The sequence below is a fragment of the Diuraphis noxia genome, unplaced genomic scaffold, assembly GCF_037042655.1.
Source record: "Diuraphis noxia isolate RWA-SAM2 unplaced genomic scaffold, SU_Dnox_SAM2 contig0001, whole genome shotgun sequence".
Lineage (NCBI taxonomy): Eukaryota > Metazoa > Arthropoda > Insecta > Hemiptera > Aphididae > Diuraphis > Diuraphis noxia.
Genome location: NW_028301711.1, coordinates 17,221,932 through 17,240,950, shown reverse-complemented (window position 1 = coordinate 17,240,950; position 19,019 = coordinate 17,221,932). Strand labels below are relative to the sequence as shown.

At 28.6% G+C, this 19,019-nt stretch overlaps 2 protein-coding genes and 1 pseudogene across 2 annotated transcripts in view; 2 read left to right on the top strand and 1 right to left on the bottom strand.

The window, feature by feature from the left end:
• The window catches only part of LOC149060012 (uncharacterized), a 149,476-nt gene that overhangs the window by 5,270 nt on the left and 125,187 nt on the right, over positions 1-19,019 (top strand). The window lies entirely within an intron of this gene.
• LOC149060018 (uncharacterized) lies at positions 8,748-9,859 on the bottom strand. Its single transcript, XM_089218189.1, has 2 exons — positions 9,832-9,859; positions 8,748-9,556 (listed from the first exon to the last, which is right to left on the bottom strand). Exons 1-2 carry the CDS (start codon positions 9,857-9,859, stop codon positions 8,841-8,843), a joined length of 744 nt encoding a protein of 247 aa, XP_089074315.1. The 3' UTR covers positions 8,748-8,840.
• LOC107171171 (uncharacterized) lies at positions 11,764-13,768 on the top strand (annotated as a pseudogene).

The window sequence follows — 19,019 nt, the reverse complement described above, 5'->3', positions numbered from 1 at the left end:
CTATTTTTTTTTCACCGCCATTTAATGCATGTAAGATATTTTTATTATTAAAATGTTTTAACCACGTTATCGATTGTTTTGAATATTTTTCATTTTTTTCTTTATCAAAAACAGCTATAGTATCTTGTAACAAATATTTTGATTTATAAATAGACATACAAACACCTGCTATAGTCGTATATTGAAAAGGATCTATATTAGCTATTTCCAAAAACTGTTTTCTGAATTCTAAACAACTTCTTCGTAAAATATCTACATCTGAATTACAGTAAGACTCTAATTCTTCTTTAAAATTAAATATATAATTTTCCTTAATTTTACTATCATACCATTTTTCAAATTCTTGTTTATTCTCTGTTTTCATTGTCTTGTATCCGTAATATTCTTTATCAGGTAATACGCCTATATAATCTTTATTTTCCACTGTATTAAAGAAATGTGGGAAGTAACCTTTTTTCAACTCTTTAAGACCAAAAGTTTTGGGAAAACTACTAAGTGGAGCTTGAATAAAATTACTACTATCTTTTATTTTTATATTTAAATATTTAATTTCTAATAACATTAGTTTTGTACCACTATAAATTGTAAATGGTTTTAGAGTGTTATCAACCAAGTATTTTAATATAAATTGTGAATCGTATCCTTTTGCGTAATGAGCTATGAATGTATAACCCTTATATTTAGAGGATATTATATGCTTACAAAATTCTTCGTTTGTATCAAACATAATTTTATTTCCATCAAAATCATGTGCAATTATTTTATTTGCGATATGAGTTCCTGTTTCTTGTTGAGCTTCATAATCAAAAAACATATATTTTTCTGTGTAAGTACAATCTTGATATTTTTTACTACCTTTATAACATTTATAACAATCATCACGATCAATACATTTACCTCCTTTTGATATTCTAGGTTGCATATAACATTGGTGTTCATTTATTTTCACTTCTTGTTTACAATTTCTACATTCACTATATCCACATAAATGTTCCTTATTTCTTAATTCTATTTTATTACATTCAATACATTTGTAAACATATTCACATATATTATTATGATTATCTAAACATTCTTGATTAAAACAATATCTATTACATTTTTCACAATATATTCTATTTTTCGTACTACATAAATGTTCAAATCTCGTACCAAAATCTGTACATAATTTACATACATTGTATTCTTTAACACATTTATGTTTATCTTTATTTTTATATGGTTTATCACACTTTTCACAATAATAAGACGATCCGTAGAATCCTTTAGCTGATGTAATAACATCAAAATGATTACCATTTTTATACAAATAAATTTTATTTTTTTTATCATCGCCCTTATAAATTAAAGTATTTAAATTTTCAGCACAAATAACATTTATTTGTATATCTAGTGCAAGTTCCACATTCTTAATATCATTCAATGTAAAACCTTCTTCGTTGTATTCTGTTAACATATTACATAATTCTAATGCTAAATCTTTTTGAATTTTTCTACCTTTTCTCAAGTATATAATATCATTGGGTTTTAATTCATGTCCTAAAATATTATTTGTTTGAGTAGATAATGCAACAACAATAGCTCTGGGACAACATAAATTATCATTGTTCTTAATCTGAATAATACTATTTTTCGTTTTTATATTTTCTGATAAATTTATTATTTTAGTTCGATTTGAACCTCTTGGTATTTTTACTAATTGAACTTGAAAAGTAGTTTCTGTAATATCAATTGTTTCAGCTGAAGTTAATATGTTACCAATTATTTTTTTTAAGTTTAATAAAAAATTGTCAGATTTCATTCCAGTAGATATAGTATTATTTAAATTTGGATTCATTACTATAATATTTATTTGATCACCTTTTTCGTAATTTGAATTTTTTTGGACAAGGTTTAACATCTCCTCTAGAGCTTTATGTGTATAATCAATTTCGTATTTTGTATTACTTAGTTTAAGATCTTTTATTAAAGTTTCTCTAAAACAAATTTTATATTCAGCTTCATGAATCTTAAATTTCTTTTGCACTTGTTTATTCAATTGAATTACATCTATCAACTCAAAAACCTCTGGTGTTTTTTCTAATGAACTATTAAAATAATTTTCTTCGGTGAAAAAAGTTTTTTCTAACTTCTGAAACGGATTATTGTTTAATGAACTATTATCAGTCTTGAAAATATCTCCTTTAAATTTACGAAAAGGTTGTTGCTTTCTTTTATTTATGATACTTGTTATTAAATTTTCTTTATTAAGTTTGTAAATTGATCTTATATCATAATCTCTTGCTAATGACTTAAGCTCAGAGATTTTTAAATCACGAATTGTATGACCTTTCCTAATTTTTGATATAAGATCAATTTTTTTAAGGGTACTATATCCCCTAAGTTTATTCTCTTTTGCTATTGACTTAAGCTCAGAGACTTTCATATTTTCTAATATTCTTATAGAATTTATAGATTCCATTGTTTATTATAATTTTTTTTTTTTTTTTTTTTTAAATAAGATATTCAATTTCTTTTGAAAGATTTTGCATTTGAGGATTTTATTTCATTTTGTGATCTTTTATGAATAAAGTTATTTTACTGATCTTTTTATGTTTAATTACAGTGTACTGATCTTTTTATGTTTAATTACAGTGTACTGATCTTTTTATGTTTAATCACAGTTTACTGATCTTTTTATGATTTATTACAGTTTACTGATCTTTTTATGTTTAATTACAGTTTACTGATCTTTTTATGAAAAAAGTTATTTTACTGATCTTTTTATGATTTATTTCATTTTGTGATGATTTTCTGATGAAAATCAATCTTGTGATCTTTTACTGATAATTTTAGCAAAAGTGTCCTCAAGTGCCCCACTTACTACTGATGTCTACTCGATAAAAAATATTGCAAATGATTAAAATGCAAATTTAATGTATAATTACAGGCTCCAATTTATTATGCCAACTCAATAAAAAAAAACTTATTATGATTCATTGTTTTAGTAAATACTAAACTTCAATTTAAAAAAAAATAGCATTATAATTCGTAATTTTTAAGACATTTTGCATTTAACCCGTCAGTGGTCGCGATGTGAGCGCCACGCTCACATTTAAACGAGTTTGGTCATATCACTGGCTTGTTTCTGGCGTATTTCGTGTGAAACTATAAATACCTCTTATCGACATATGTACAAATATAGAAAAAATTAGATGTTATGAATTTATCAATATTTCTGCTTTGTGTTGAAGTTCAAAGTCATTAGTCACGAATAACTGAGCGCAGCGCTCACACGCGACTAATGCCGTATTTATTTTATTTTGTTATATCGAGGTTTGTTTCGTAATTTTATTGTTTCGTATTTTTATATAAAAATGGATAAAGTGACACAAAATATCACTTCATGGGTTGAAGAATCAGAAAATTTAGATTGTTTATATGATACAGATGATTCGGCCGATGATCCTGATTTTGTTCAGCCTGATATACAAGAACAATGTGAAAGTGAGTCTGATTTTTCTGATACAGAATTTATCGCAAATAAAACATTGAATACGCGTAATAGACCAAGTACATCTCGTAGATCTCGTTCTAGAAGCCCTTTGTCGGATAAAACTTCTCAACCCACCTATTATTTAGGTAAGGATAATATTACGAAGTGGAATATTGACGGCCCACCTTTGAATGTACGTACTCGCTCACATAATATAATTTTACATTTGCCTGGGGTAAAGCGGTATGCGAAAGACGCCAAGTCTATAGTTGATTGTTGGAGTTTGTTTTTTCCCGATACGGTTATAGAAGAAATTGTAAATTGTACAAATATCTATTTAGCTAAAATCAGAATCAATTATCAGAGAGAAAAAGACGTACTCGACACTAATATTATTGAAATAAAAGCGCTCTTTGGTCTCTTATACCTAGCAGGTTATCTTCGAAGTAATCATTTGAATCTAAAAGACTTATGGTCAAATGATGGCTTTGCTCCAGAATACTTTCGTGCAGTTATGCCTGAAAAACGTTTTTACTTGTTATTACGTGCGCTTAGGTTTGATGATTTTCGCACGAGAAAAGAAAGGTTATCGATAGACAAGCTAGCTGCAATTCGATCCGTATTCGATGATTTTGTAAAACGGTGTCAGGACTGCTATACTATAGGTGAAAATGCTACGATAGACGAAATGCTAGAAGGATTTAGAGGGAGATGCAATTTCAGACAATATATCCCCAATAAACCGAACAAGTATGGGATAAAAATCCAAGCGCTAGTCGACTCAAAAACGTTTTACACTTGTAATATGGAGGTATATGTCGGGACGCAACCAGATGGCCCTTTCAAGTTTGAAAACAGCCCATCAAGTGTTGTGAAAAGGCTGATTTCACCGATATCGAAAACGGGACGAAACGTCACAATGGATAATTGGTATAACTCCATACCACTGGCGACTAAGTTGTTGAAAACTCATAAGCTTACTGTAGTTGGGACTCTACGAAAAAACAAAAGAGAAATACCAACTTGTTTTTTGGATACAAAAAAAAGGACTGTAAACTCAACCATTTTTGGCTACGGAAAAGATATATTACTTACTTCATACGTCCCAAAAAAAAACAAAAATGTCCTTATGATATCCACTATGCATGAACATGGAATTATAGATTCTGAATCCGGAGACCAGAAGAAGCCAGAAGTAATTACATACTATAATTCCACAAAAGGTGGCGTTGATGTGGTTGACGAGCTCAAGGGGGAGTACTCTGTAGCAAGGATCAGTTGCAGATGGCCACTTACGATATTTTTTGCCCTTATGAACATCGCGGGAATCAATAGTCAAATCATTTTCCGAGACAATACCAACCAAACTATAAGCCGACGGTTGTACTTGAAAACCTTAGGAAAAGAATTGACTAAACATTTTATGATTCAACGTTTACAAAATAAAAAATTATCAATTCCTCTTAGACAGACTATTATGAAACTGACTGATCAGGTAGAAAAACCCACGGTAGCACCGACTCCTGAATCTAGTGATCGCCCAAAATGTAGATTTTGTCCGAAAAGAAAAAATCGTAAAACTATGGTAATTTGTTTTATTATTTACTAAATGTAAACATTTTTGTATTATTCTAAATTATATTTACAATGATTTTCAGGTACGTTGTGAAATGTGTAATGTTCCTATTTGTAAGGAACATACAGTAGCAACATGCACGTCTTGTGGTAAGAATAATGAAATCGAGTCTGATAGTGAATAACGTTAGGAAATAAATGCTTATTTTTTTAATAATTGTTTCCATTTTTTTTTTTTTCATATACATAATGTTACAATCATTAATAATTCTTACGAAATTTACTACATTTATCATTACTATTTTTAAAATTGTGTATAAGGTATAACAAAGTATTATTTATGTTTATAATTTTTTAATTTTAAATTGTTATTATAAAAAGTTGTATTGAAAAGATGATATGTATTTGATTTTTAATTTCTAAATATATTATTATTTTTAATCATTATAAGAAATAAAAGTAAAATGTTAATGCATTATTTTTGTTTCCCCGACTACCACAAACTTGAATTTAAGATCTTAAACTTATTCTAATGAAAATCGTATGCAAAATTGACAAAACAGGTATAAAGAGCGCTGCGCTCACACGCGACTAACGGTGTTATAAAAATCATCGCGACCACTGACGGGTTAAAAGTATGAATACATAGGCCTTCATAGGACAGGAAGCGCGCTCTGGTGACTATAGAACTGTGGTAATATTTTCAATCAAGAGTGTATACGTATAGGGGTCCAGAGTGACGACACCTTATCAATACACCTTGGTCATCATAGATAATTATAAATAATGATAAAGGTATCGCCAAATATCGGTAATTGTAAATTGTAATACGATTATTATTGTTCTATGGTAATATTGATTATGGAGGGGATTTGGTGCGACAGTCAAGGTCAACAAAACGTAGCTTTAATGGTTAAATTAGCATAAAGGTGTAATAGCACTAATAGCTCGACATTCAATTAATGAGGTTCAAAGCACAACAATTATCAATATGTTTAATGTTAGGTACCTTAGGTAGTTAGTTCGAACGGTATCGAATTTATCAGTTATAGCTTCTGGGCTTTACAAATTAAAATTTTCCAGCGGTACCGACTTTCAACCACCAATACTTTGAGGAGCTGTATCTCGCAAACGAATCATTGAAAAATAAAAATGTTAACGCGTAAATTCACAATAAAAATGGGATTATTAATTCATGATATTTTTATTATATGTTACCATTTGAAAATCAAAAGTTGATAGTGGTTTCACTAATAAATATAAGGGTGAAAAAAATTAAAATATTATACGGTTTTAGAAAAACATAAACCTAGAAGTTTAAAAAAAAAAAAATTCAAAAAAAGTTAATACTTTTCGAGATAATTAGTGTACCCACTTAAATGGATCACCCTGTATATATAGTATAGTATATACAAATAAAGTATATAAAAAAAATCCCAAGGGGGGGGGCGGTCCACCTTTCGCCCCCGCACCCTTATAACTGCCACTGTGTGGGGGGACCTTAATTCATACCTAAACGTTTTTGTCTCTTAAATAGTTAAATTAGTAAATTCTAACTAAATATATTATCTTGGATAATTGTATGAAAAATAATATTCCTATAGTATTCACAAGTTTTAATAAAAATATATTTAAAATAACAATATAAGACTACAGTGAAATTTGTGCATTCATTTATTTCTTTTTTCAAAAATTAGGTATAGTATAAAATCTTTGGTGAATGGTATAAATGTCTTAAGTCAAAAACAACTAGTTTTCAGGAAGATAACAAAAAACATTGGAAAATCATTCAAAATCATTGACAATAATGTCTGGGCTGATTATCAGTTTAATTTAGTATTCAATGTACTAACTTTCGTATTAACTATTAGGTAGAACTTTAAAATCAATTTTTCATTGTTTTTAAGTGACTTAAGATATTTAGATTTTTATTTATTATGACTTACGCTATATGTATCATTAAGTTTCAACAAGGTATGCATTTAAAATGATAACTTTATTAATTATTATTAACCTGTTCAATAAAGTAAAACAACAAAAAATAATATTTTTAATTAATAATATAACAACATATGCTGTTTGACAAAATAAAATAAATTTTTAACAGCTAATTACTTTTCAATACAATAAAACAAAATTGAATATAAAATAAAAATAAACTTATAACCTGTTTAGTAAAATCAAACAAAACAAAATAGAATATAAATTAAAAATAAATTTATTTCAAAAAAATAATTTAATGTTAAGTCTCTGGTTTTATTGCTATTAATACACCTAACACGAGAAGTTTTTTTATCAGCAGAATTAATTAAGCAAGATATAAAATTAACTCTTTTTCCATGATCCCCTAAACTCCAGTATTCATTAAATATAGAAATTCTTATGTCATCAGTAAGAATCTCAATGCACTTTTTTCTACAAGATTTTAAAAGTTGCATTTGCCTTCCAGTCAATTCATTACCACTTGAATTTACATAAGGTAGCCCTCTGTGTAAATTGAGTGTTCTTTCTTTTCGAACAGCCCGAGACCACTTTTTTTTATTGGACTTATCCGTTAGGTTAGGTTAGGTTCTGTATAAACCAAATCTTCAATACCCTCAAAATCATTTTCCAGTAATATTGCTAATTCTGGTTCCAGTGGTAGCTCAGGAAAATCAATATTTGAATTAATCGTTCTGGATAAAACTTGTTCAGGTTCTGACAAATAGAATTAATTTGAATATTTTATTTTACTTCTTCTTCTTCTTCTCTATTGGCTTCGGCCTTTAAGACCATGCCGCTATAAACAAATCTTGCCATCTGTCCCTGTCCTCTGCAACTTCTCTCCATCTGATTCCTGGTCCTATCGATTTTATGTCCTTCTTTACACAGTCTTCCCACCTCAACCTGGGTCTTCCTAAAGGTCTTTTCCCTGTAGGCTCTATTTTATTTTACTAAGCAGTAATAATACTATACAATATTTGATTCAAAGTAAGGATAAAATAGCTCTTTATACATTAAACAAAAAATTATATTATATTATACTTTATAATATGCATCTAGCTTAATAATTTTCTTAATTTGTATAACATTACTTATTATAATTTTATTATTAAAGATTTAAAGATGAACATTAACATTGTATTTTTACTTACTATTACTAATAATATTACGCTGTGGCTAGAGACCCGGTCACCGGGTATCTAACGCTATGTCCTAATTGAATCCGGGCAATGCGGTGCGTGCGTTGCGTCTATCGCCCGCACCGCAAACCGCTGCGTGTAATTTTTAATGTGGCAAAATTAAATACTACTTTATCGCTACGATAGGCGGGTAAACTTTTATTTCTTTGACAGTTGTAAATATGCCACTAACGGATACACAACGAAAGTTATTACTTTCCGAAAACTTGTGGTTAAAATATATACGTTTAAAAAAACTAAATAAAAGAAATAATGTCAATACTGTTTATAAAGATCGTTTTATTTTTGGTGAATTTTATCATCTTTATCCAAAATTACGTGAAGACGAAACGTTATTTAGATCGTACACTAGAATGATACCACAAACGTTCGACTACATTCTAAATTTAATTGAAATAGAGTGTTCACACAGTACAACTAATTTTAAGAAACCAATTTCAGTGGAGGAAAGATTACTCGTAACATTAAGGTAATTATTTTAATTTTAAATAAGTAGATATAATTGCTTATAATGATTGAATTATTTTTGTACAATTGTTTTAATTTTAAAGTTATATTATAAATAATAGTAATATATTAATACTTAGTCCTTACATTTATTTTATAATTTAAAAATAATTAATATTGTTTGAATTATTTGAATCAGACGTAGACGATGAAGATGGTGGATTTGTATAGTAATTTGTCATATTTTGATCATTAGAAAATTGTTGTGAGGATATTTCTCGTAATAATGTGTCTTGTATTGTACTCCTAAATCTTAATTTTTGCAGTGGATGTAACTGTTTCATGTACGGAATCAATGATTTAAAAAATAATAGATCTTCATCTTCAGGGGCTTGTGGTTCTAATATAGCAGCAACTTTTTTAGCTTCCAACTTTAATAGTTCATTTTCAAATGAAGATTTTGTGTCAATTTTTTGTTTTTTTTTTGTTGGACGATTTGGAGTTAAAGAACTTATATTTTCATCAACGCAAATATTTGAAATATTCTGATCGATTTTTTTTGTTGGACGATTTGGAGTTAAAGAACTTATATTTTCATCAACGCAAATATTTGAAATATTCTGATCGTCTGTATCAAACTCAACCTCATCATTATGAATTAAATCGTCATTTAATTCATCGCTCTCCGAAATATTACCACTTGTAGTTCTAGATTGTACAGAGTCTCTCAAAAAAAGCAATAATTGGAAATATGACCATCTTCCATTATAATGTGCTGCAAACTCCTGACCACTACCAGATGCACCTTTTGGTATTTTTTTTATTTCTTTCAGAAATTGATCTCTCAAATTTCTCCATTTTTTTTTAGCTTCTTCTTCTAAAAATTAAAAAAAAAAAAATGTTTACCACTTTTTTTAAAATTTTTTATTATTTTTAGCATAAAATAAATATGTTATCCCGTCATTAGAGCGAAAGAAAAAAAGCCAGCGCCAATGCGTTTATAAATTATTATTGTCCTTACTATTTATCGTATCATAAGACGTAATGTGGCGAATCACATAAATATTACTAATATTACTCGATCTGATGTTAACACTACAGTAATAAAGATAAGTCTAGATAGTAGATAGTAATTCATTGCATTTATATTACCTGCTATGCTATAATATTTTATACACATTTAAATTTAATATTAAATTTTAATTTTAAGTTTTAACTATCACAGTAGTATATGCGACTGAAAATTATTATAAGTAGTATAAATAGTATTTACTAACTATTGATCTTTTTTATGATCAAACTAAAAATAATAAAATATTAATGGCGTTTTAATTTTTTTCAGGTACTTAGCTACTGGTACTGCTTTTAGACAAATTGCGTTTTCGTTTAGAATTTCCAAGACAACTGTTTCATCAATTGTAATTGAAGTATGTCGAGCTATTTGGAAATGTTCCCAGGAAATACATATGCCTACTCCAAGTATAAATGATTTTGAAAACATCGCTCAAGATTTTTACGACAAATGGAACTTTCCCCATTGTGTTGGGAGCATTGATGGAAAGCACATACGGTTAAAGTGTCCAAAAAATTCTGGAAGCATGTTTTATAATTATAAACAATTTTTTTCCATAGTTTTAATGGCCATAGCTGATGCGAATTATAAGTTTATTATGGTTGACATAGGTGCTTATGGAAAAGACAGTGATGGTGGCGTATTTTCCAATTCTAATGTACATATTCGAATAGACAATAATTCATTAAAGTTACCTAAACCAAGATGTTTACCAAATTCAAATAATGTGGCACCATTTGTTTTCGTAGGAGATGAAGCTTTTCCTCTACGAAGTTATTTAATGCGACCTTATCCACGCAAGCAATTGGACGACGTAAATAAAGAATATTACAATTATAGATTGTCGCGGGCTCGAATGACAATTGAATGTGCCTTCGGTATTGCATCTGCAAAATTTAGGATTTTGCAAAAAAGTATAGAAACCAAAGTGGAAAACGCTGATCATATAGTGAAAGCAATATGCATTTTACATAATATTATAATAGACCGCGAAAAAGATACTGCGAGACAAACAAGTTTGAATGAAGAACAACCGAATACATTACTAATGGTGCGAAGAAATAAAGCCAATAATAGATCATCTCGATTTGCAGAAAATATTAGAAATATATTCACTTCAATTAACTATGATATTTAAAATGACTAAAGTACTAGACAGTACACGCCGTAAATTTATAATAAAACATATTTTTTTACTTACTTGGCATACATAATTCTTTCCCTACAGCTTCCCACTCTCGATCAACTTTGATTCTATCTTTAAATTGCTTATGGAACTTATCCCATAAAATACGCCTTTTTTGAACTTCTGAAATAAGACTCTCCATGACTTGCGATGTGCAGTGTATAACTACAGTGTGCAGTGTACATTCAAATGCAAGTTGGTATATTGTAGATATCTTGCCCGCCGTCACCGCAACAGATAAAATCAAACTTGTTTGATTATCAAATATTGCGTGCGGTGCGGTGCGGGTAGTTTTACCGCACCGCATACTTTTGCGGTCGTATTAGGACATCCGTACTTATCATACCTGGTTTGTTTTTTCTCCGCACCGCACGCAACGCACGCACCGCATTGCCCGGATTCAATTAGGACATAGCGTAATACGTACCCGGACACTGTTTTGCGCATGCGCGGGGATATTTTCGCCGCGATGTTATCTCTGTTATCAGGTAGGTTAGGTGTTATCAATCCCGCGTAAATTTGAATTTTTTTATATAATATAATTCAAATACATTAAAATACCGGTTTCAGTGAACTGTTTTTACAATTGCAATTTATTACCTACCTCTTGATAAAATACTGTAATTATATACCTTGCTTCTCCTAGTCTATAATACAAATGTAAGGGTATATTATTTATTTAAAAATAGTCAGGCTGTTTGTTTTCTGGTTTTTCTTCATATTTTTGAATTTAACAGTGACAGTTTTAACAGTGACAGCATTAACAAAGCTATTTGTATAATAAATTAAAAATTAGTGTTAAATTAAAATAACTAAAGTTATCAAGATGCGCATAGGTGACACATTTGAAAGTTATGCAGAATTTGAAAAAGCCTTAAATAATTTCAAGACATCAAACTTTGTTGACTATTGCATTAAAGACTGCAAGACTATTTCATCTCAAAAACACAGGTACCCAAGATTGGCAAATACGTCTGAAGATTTAAAATACTATTATGTTAAACTTATGTGTATTCATGGAGGGGTCCATAAAAAAAAAAAAGATTTGCCAAGATCAACGAAATACCTCGTAAGTATTTAAAGTATTATAGATAGTATAATATACTAAGTATATATTATATTTATTTTATTTATATATCTACCCTAAACTTAATTCAGAACTATGCGCCAAGGTTGTCAAGCTTTTATTTATTTAATAATAAACAGTGAAGGAAATGCATTAGAAATTAGTCGAATGGATAACAACCATAACCACATATTATCTGAAACATTATTCAATCATCTTCCAAACCAACGAAAGATTAACCCACAAAATAAAACTGAAGTTCTTGAGTTAATGGAATTAAGAGCAAACAAAAAATTAATTCAACACACAATGCAACTAAAGACTGGTAAAATTATAACACTGAAGGATCTTTCTAATATATATACTACAGGTAAAAAACAAACAATTATTAGTTTATAATCTACCCATGTTTGATTATTATTATGTTTAATCAAAACAATTATTCAGGAAAAACAAACAGTGACAGCAGTTTAGATGAAATCGTCCAACAGGTACGAAATAAACATAACTGTACTGTAGACATTTCTGTTGATAGTGGAAATAATTTAATTGGATTGTTTATCCAGGATTCAATAATGCATAACATATTTGAAGCTTTTCCAGAGGTAAAAATTATTTATTCACATCTTTATATTATACAGCGTCTGCAGTTTTTAGCAATTAATGTTTATAAAGCATATTATATACATTTATATTATAATTACAGGTTGTATTTGCTGATGCTACATACAAATTGAATAACCTAAGAATACCATTGTATGTATTGATGGTTGAAGACGGAAATGGAGAAAGCGAAGTTGCAGCTTTAGGATTGATGACAAATGAAGAGAAGGAAACATTATAATGGTTTTTTGAAACATTTAAAAAATTTAATGGCAGAAGTGAAGATACTAAATTTTTTATGACCGATAAAGATATGACCGAGAGACAAGTAATTAAAGAAACATTTCCTAATGTTAGCTTAGGTATATGTCTTTTTCATGTGTTGAGGACATTTAACCGTGAAATAACGTGCAAAAAACAAAATATAACGCCTGATCAAAGAGACCAATTAAAACAGATTTTTGAAAAAATGTGTTATGCTCAATGTGAGGATGATTATAATTCTTTATTTCAACACTTGCAATCTAAGGCCCCAAAATCAGTCTTCGAATACTTTTTAAAGAATTGGAACCATATTAGGCGAAAATGGGTGACTGGACTTACATTCCATAGTGGAAATTTGTTAAATAACACTAACAACCGTTTAGAGTCCTTTAATGGAAAATTGAAGAGTGTGATTCCAGTTTTTTCAACTATTGATGATTTTGTTGATAAACTCTTTATTTTATTGAAGTGCTTAAGACTGGAACGTGATAGGACTGCTGTAAAAATGGTTCAAAAATTACCAATTATACAAAGCAAAGATCCAGATCTCAGTAAATATTTTCTGTTACTTACTTCTTATTCATTTATGACGGTCAAGAAACAATTTGAAGCCAAGTCAGAAATGCTATCATTCGCTACAATTCACAATTGTCAATGTAAATTCTATATAGCTCTGACATTACCTTGCTGTCATATTTTTAATGCTAGACGAACAAATAATATATCATTATATGATGAGGATTTATGCGCAACTCGTTGGACCAGACAATACTATTATAAAAACCAACGCGTATTTAAAATGCCTACTACTACTATAGAACATTCTATTAATGAGGTGACAGAATGTAACAGTTTGACAGTAATAAAAAAAAAAACCCAAGAAAAAGTTAACAGATAATTTTTCTAATTTCACAAAAGAAATTATTATTTATATAGCAGGATTTGTTGTCTACAAATTATCTTCAATCATTCAGTGTCAGACGTGTCTTCAATCTTTATGTTCCAGTAATAAAGAACTATTTTGTAATTCTCTTACTGCTATCAAGAATAGGGGCGGAAATAAAGGTGGTTTAAACTATCCAAGCGATGATGTTATTATTATATGTCTGAAAACAGAAAAAATTCTTAAATCATTTAGTTATCAAAATAAACCTGTCAATACATTATTTCTACAGTGTCAAGTTCTCCAGCATTTCTATAATTCTAATATATTTAATTCCTTAAAATCTCATAGTCTGGAAAGTACCATTCCTTTATCTAATCATGTAATTTTATTAATCAAGTCTATTTCATGTACATATATTAAACTTAAGATCAATTATAATTTAAAGATACAGAACGAAAACCCATCACTGCGAATGTGGTATAACAAACTGACCCTCTTTAGAGGTCAATAGCAAGTAATTTATCGTATTAACTATTATGTATATGTGTATATTTATTGTAATAAACATGTTATATTATAATTTAAGGTTGTATTTATTTTTTAGAGATCTTGAAATGAAACTATTCATTATACCTCAAACAATATAATATGTAATACGTAATAATTTTAGGTAATTCAATAATGTATAATATTCAACTCGTAATACAAGTTGTAATAAAATTATAGCACAGAATTACATTTTTTTTTCATTTATTCTGTGATTATAGTGTGTAGAAGGATTAAAAAACCTAAAATTAAAAAGTACGTACGTAAAATTTGATGATTTGATCATTCGCATAGTATTAAATTCTCATAAATACTATGATGAAATAACAGTAATTATTATTTTTATTTTTAGTTTGTAAATAATATGGTTCTCAAATCTCAAATATACAAGTTGATGCCTTAAATATTAAATTTATATTACAAATTGCAATGATAAATAAGCAAAATGTTTATTGATTGTAAATTTTATATTATCTGAATTTCGTATGTTGGTACCTACCTATAAATCAAACATGATACAATATTTTATTTGTATAAAATGGTAGTTCTGAAAAAGGAGTCCGAGTTTTGGCTTCAATTTATGATTACAACGGCCCCTTTATATTACTCTATGTGATGAACTTAATGATTCTAGCAGTGATACTGAAACTGAAAATAACATGGATACACCACCAAAAATTACTGCTTTTGATATTATTAAATTATTAAATTCGTATAATTTAATATCTGCCTTTCCAAATTTATATACAGCATATAAATATGCATGCACAATACCAGCAACATCAGTTTCACGTGAACGGCCTTTTTCTAAATTTAAAATTAGATTAAGATCCACAATGAAACAAAATTTACTGGAACCATTAATGTTACTATCATGTAAAAGAAATATTGACATAAACGAGGATGAAGCTGTTAACAATTATGCAAATAGTTCACAGATATTAAAAGAGGCATTGTTATTTAAATAAAAACAATATTGGATTTTATAATATATTATTTTAATTAAATATTTATATTAAGTACATATTACTATATTACAAAAAAAATAAATACAAATTTAAGATAATGCTTAGTCATTAACAAGTTGACTGCCGAGCCATTTTTATTATAATGGTTCTTAGCGCCGTGAGTACCATAATTGGTATTCAACAATACTTATAACTACGCCAAGGCAAATTTTACAGATTTATCATGTGGGCCTTGGGTATTTTTCAGAGAAATCTAATAATATTTTTGTCGTAATCATTTATTATTATACTACTGATTATAAATAAAAAAAAAAATAAAAATCGGAGTGAGTACCATTTTAGGTATTCAATGCCTATTATATCATAAATTCCTACTCCCGATTACGTTATGGCCACGTGCATGTGCGTATATCGACTTAAAATAGACTATAATATGAAGTTTTCCTTGTAAACTAATAAATATCATTATATCACAATATTGTCGGGACAACAGCAGTGAAGGCTTTAGTATCGTCGCCATCCTAGTGTGATTTTGATCAATTTATTATGTCTTGTTTGTAAAAAAACTCGTACATAAAATACGAAATAAAACATGAATCGTGATCAAATTTTGGCTGCTCTAAGTTCTGATGAAGATGTGTCTGATAATTCATTTGTTGACGATTCAGATGCAGATCCTGATTTCAATTTAAATCTTTCGGTAAGATATTTTAGAAATTATATCCCCCATAAATTATTGTTGTATAGTAGGTAGGTGTTAAGAATTGTTTTTATTGTATGCGTAGGATGATAGTGATTTGGAGTATGTTGATGTTTCTGATTCGAGTGACGATGATACCTCTATTATACCCATTATTCAAACACCAACTCAAACTGAACCAAATTGGGGTCCTGTGAGTGAAAATGTTAGCTGTCCAGTTTTCAATGAACAAAATGAAACGTTTGGAATAAATCCAGATTTATTTGATACTTTAATTGATGGAACGCCATTTGATTTTTTTTCCTTGTTCGTGGATAACGAAATTTTAAGTATATTAGTTAATGAAACTAATAGATACGGAAATAATTTGTGTTCACTTCCTTTACGTCCTAAATCTAGATTGAAAAAATGGACAGAAGTTAATATTGATGAAATGAAAACATTTTTAGATATAGTTATGTGGATGGGGTTAACTCCGCAACCGAGTTTGGCATCATATTGGAGTAAAAGTTATTTATATCGTTCTGAAATCCCAAAATGCATGACCAGAAATCGCTTTGAAATTATTTTAAGAACATTTCACTGTTCAAACAATGCAGAATGCCCTCCAGGTGATAGACTTTTCAAAATTCGTAATTTGGTAGATTTATTGGTGATGAAATTTAAAATGTGGAACGTACCTTCTGAAAATATGTGTATTGATGAATCTGTAATTCCTTTCGTTGGACGATTATCATTTCGTCAATTTATAAAAAATAAACGACATCGATACGGAATAAAAGTATTTAAATTGTGTATTAATGATGGCTATACAATCGGCTTTAAAATTTATGCGGGCCAAGAGTCAGTACCTGGTGTAGGTGTTTCCACTAAAATAGTAATGGAGTTGGCCGAGGACTATTTAGATAAAGGGAGAACAATGTATACTGATAACTGGTACACGTCAGTAACTCTTGCTAATCAACTTCTTAATCGGTCAACGAATTTGGTGGGGACATTACGTTCAAATAGAAAATTTAATCCAGTATCGGTTGTAAAAGCAAAATTTAAAAAAGGAGAAATTATGTCAAGTCAAAGTCAAAATAATATAGTTGTTCTTAAATGGAAAGATAAGCGGGACGTATTAATGCTATCAACCAAACATAAAAATAATACGGTAGTAGTGAATAATAAACGAGGAAAACAAGTTGTAAAACCTCAAATGGTGATTGATTATAACAAAGCAAAAGGGTATGTTGATATTTGTGATTTAAGAAGCTCATATCATTCACCACTTCGGAGGTCATTGAAATGGTATCGAAAAGTCATGTTTGAAATCTTATTGAATACATGTTTATTAAATGCGATGTCTTTGTATACTGCTGTAACTACAAAAAAAAATAGTGTAACTCAATTTCGTGAAATTATAATTCATAGTTTGATTAAAAAAATCGAAGTACAACCAAGTGAAGAGAAACATATTCTTATCAATGCGCAACGAGGAAAATGTTATATCTGTTACAAAGAAATGGCTGAACAAGGTGGAAGACAACATGCTCAAAAGATTACACGTAGAGTTCAGACTAAATGTACCAAGTGTTTAAAATATTTTTGTCTAGAATGTTTTTTTAAGACCCATTCATGTAAATTATTGTAAAATCCAATTAAATTTAAATTAAACTTTGCTATTAACATCATTTTATAGAATTTTTTCTGTACTTTTCATTTCAATGGCTAAATTGAGTACCAAATACGGTCTTCAATAGTTTAACACATGTTAAAAGTGAGTACCAATTTTGGCATTCAATGCCTGAGAAATAAGTTAAGTGAATACCAGGATTGGTACTCAAAGCGTGAGTGACAAATAACTTAAAAATAGTATGGCGTAGATAACAAAACTAATGAGTACCAATAATGGTCTTCATGGCAGTCAACTTGTTAAAACTATAAGTCTTAAAACTGCTACCTAAAAGTTTAATTAAGTCTGAAGGTAAATAATGTTATAATTTTTCCCTTATGACATTTGTCATCAAACTACAATATATTTTTCTAGATTTCTTATTTCTTATTAATAATAATAATAATTTTATTTAGCAAAAATCATATACATTCACACTAATATATGAGAAGCATAAGCTTGTTATGGGGGTTATAAAAGTTGGAGTACAATACAAGATAGGAAAAAAATGATAAACAAATTATTATAAGATTTAGATTAGTAAAACTAATAGAAAAAAAAAGAAAAACATTTTTAGCAAACAGTATAATCACAACACTTATATAACTCAATTTACATACAGTATAAACGCAAATATTTTATAAATTAAGACGTTTTATCATAATTTTAAATATGTGAGATCTAAATTTTCAGAAAAGATTTAAATGTAAAAATATTTCTGTATTTATAAATATTAATATTAAGCTGTCTACATATCAAAGAAGCAGTGGATATATAAATTTTTAGACCTAATTGCTTTTTAGAGATAGGTACAATAATATTAATATTCTCTTTATATCGAGTGTTATATGAGTGATTAATTCTAGCTAGATTATGTTTAAACATAAACTTGCTATACAGGTTTAAACCTGTATAAGCTTAATAGTATATTTCTATAATATAAACTTTGAAAACATGGAACATTAAGCTCTAAATAAGTGGAATCATTACTATAATACATAGGTCTCACTAGTAAAAATTTAATTAACCTATTAAATGTGATTTTAAGCCTATATGTATGTGAATCATATGCTTGACCCAGGATACAAATACCATAATTAATAATGGTAATATCATATTATTATTATTATTTAAAATTGGTTTATAATAACTAATAAGAAATAAAAAAAATACTTTTTTGAATAGAAAGGTGTAATAAAATTACGGGTGGGGGGGTATAATCATTTTTGAGACGTGGGTGGGTACTAAAAAAATGTATTCGCCCCTATTAAAAAATCTTGTCGCCACGCCACTGAATTCTATGGAAAAGTGGATTTAGGAACCATGCAAAGTAGTAAGGATGATGATCAAGATAATGCCCAAGCAGCAACAAATGCTTTAGTTTTCTTGGCT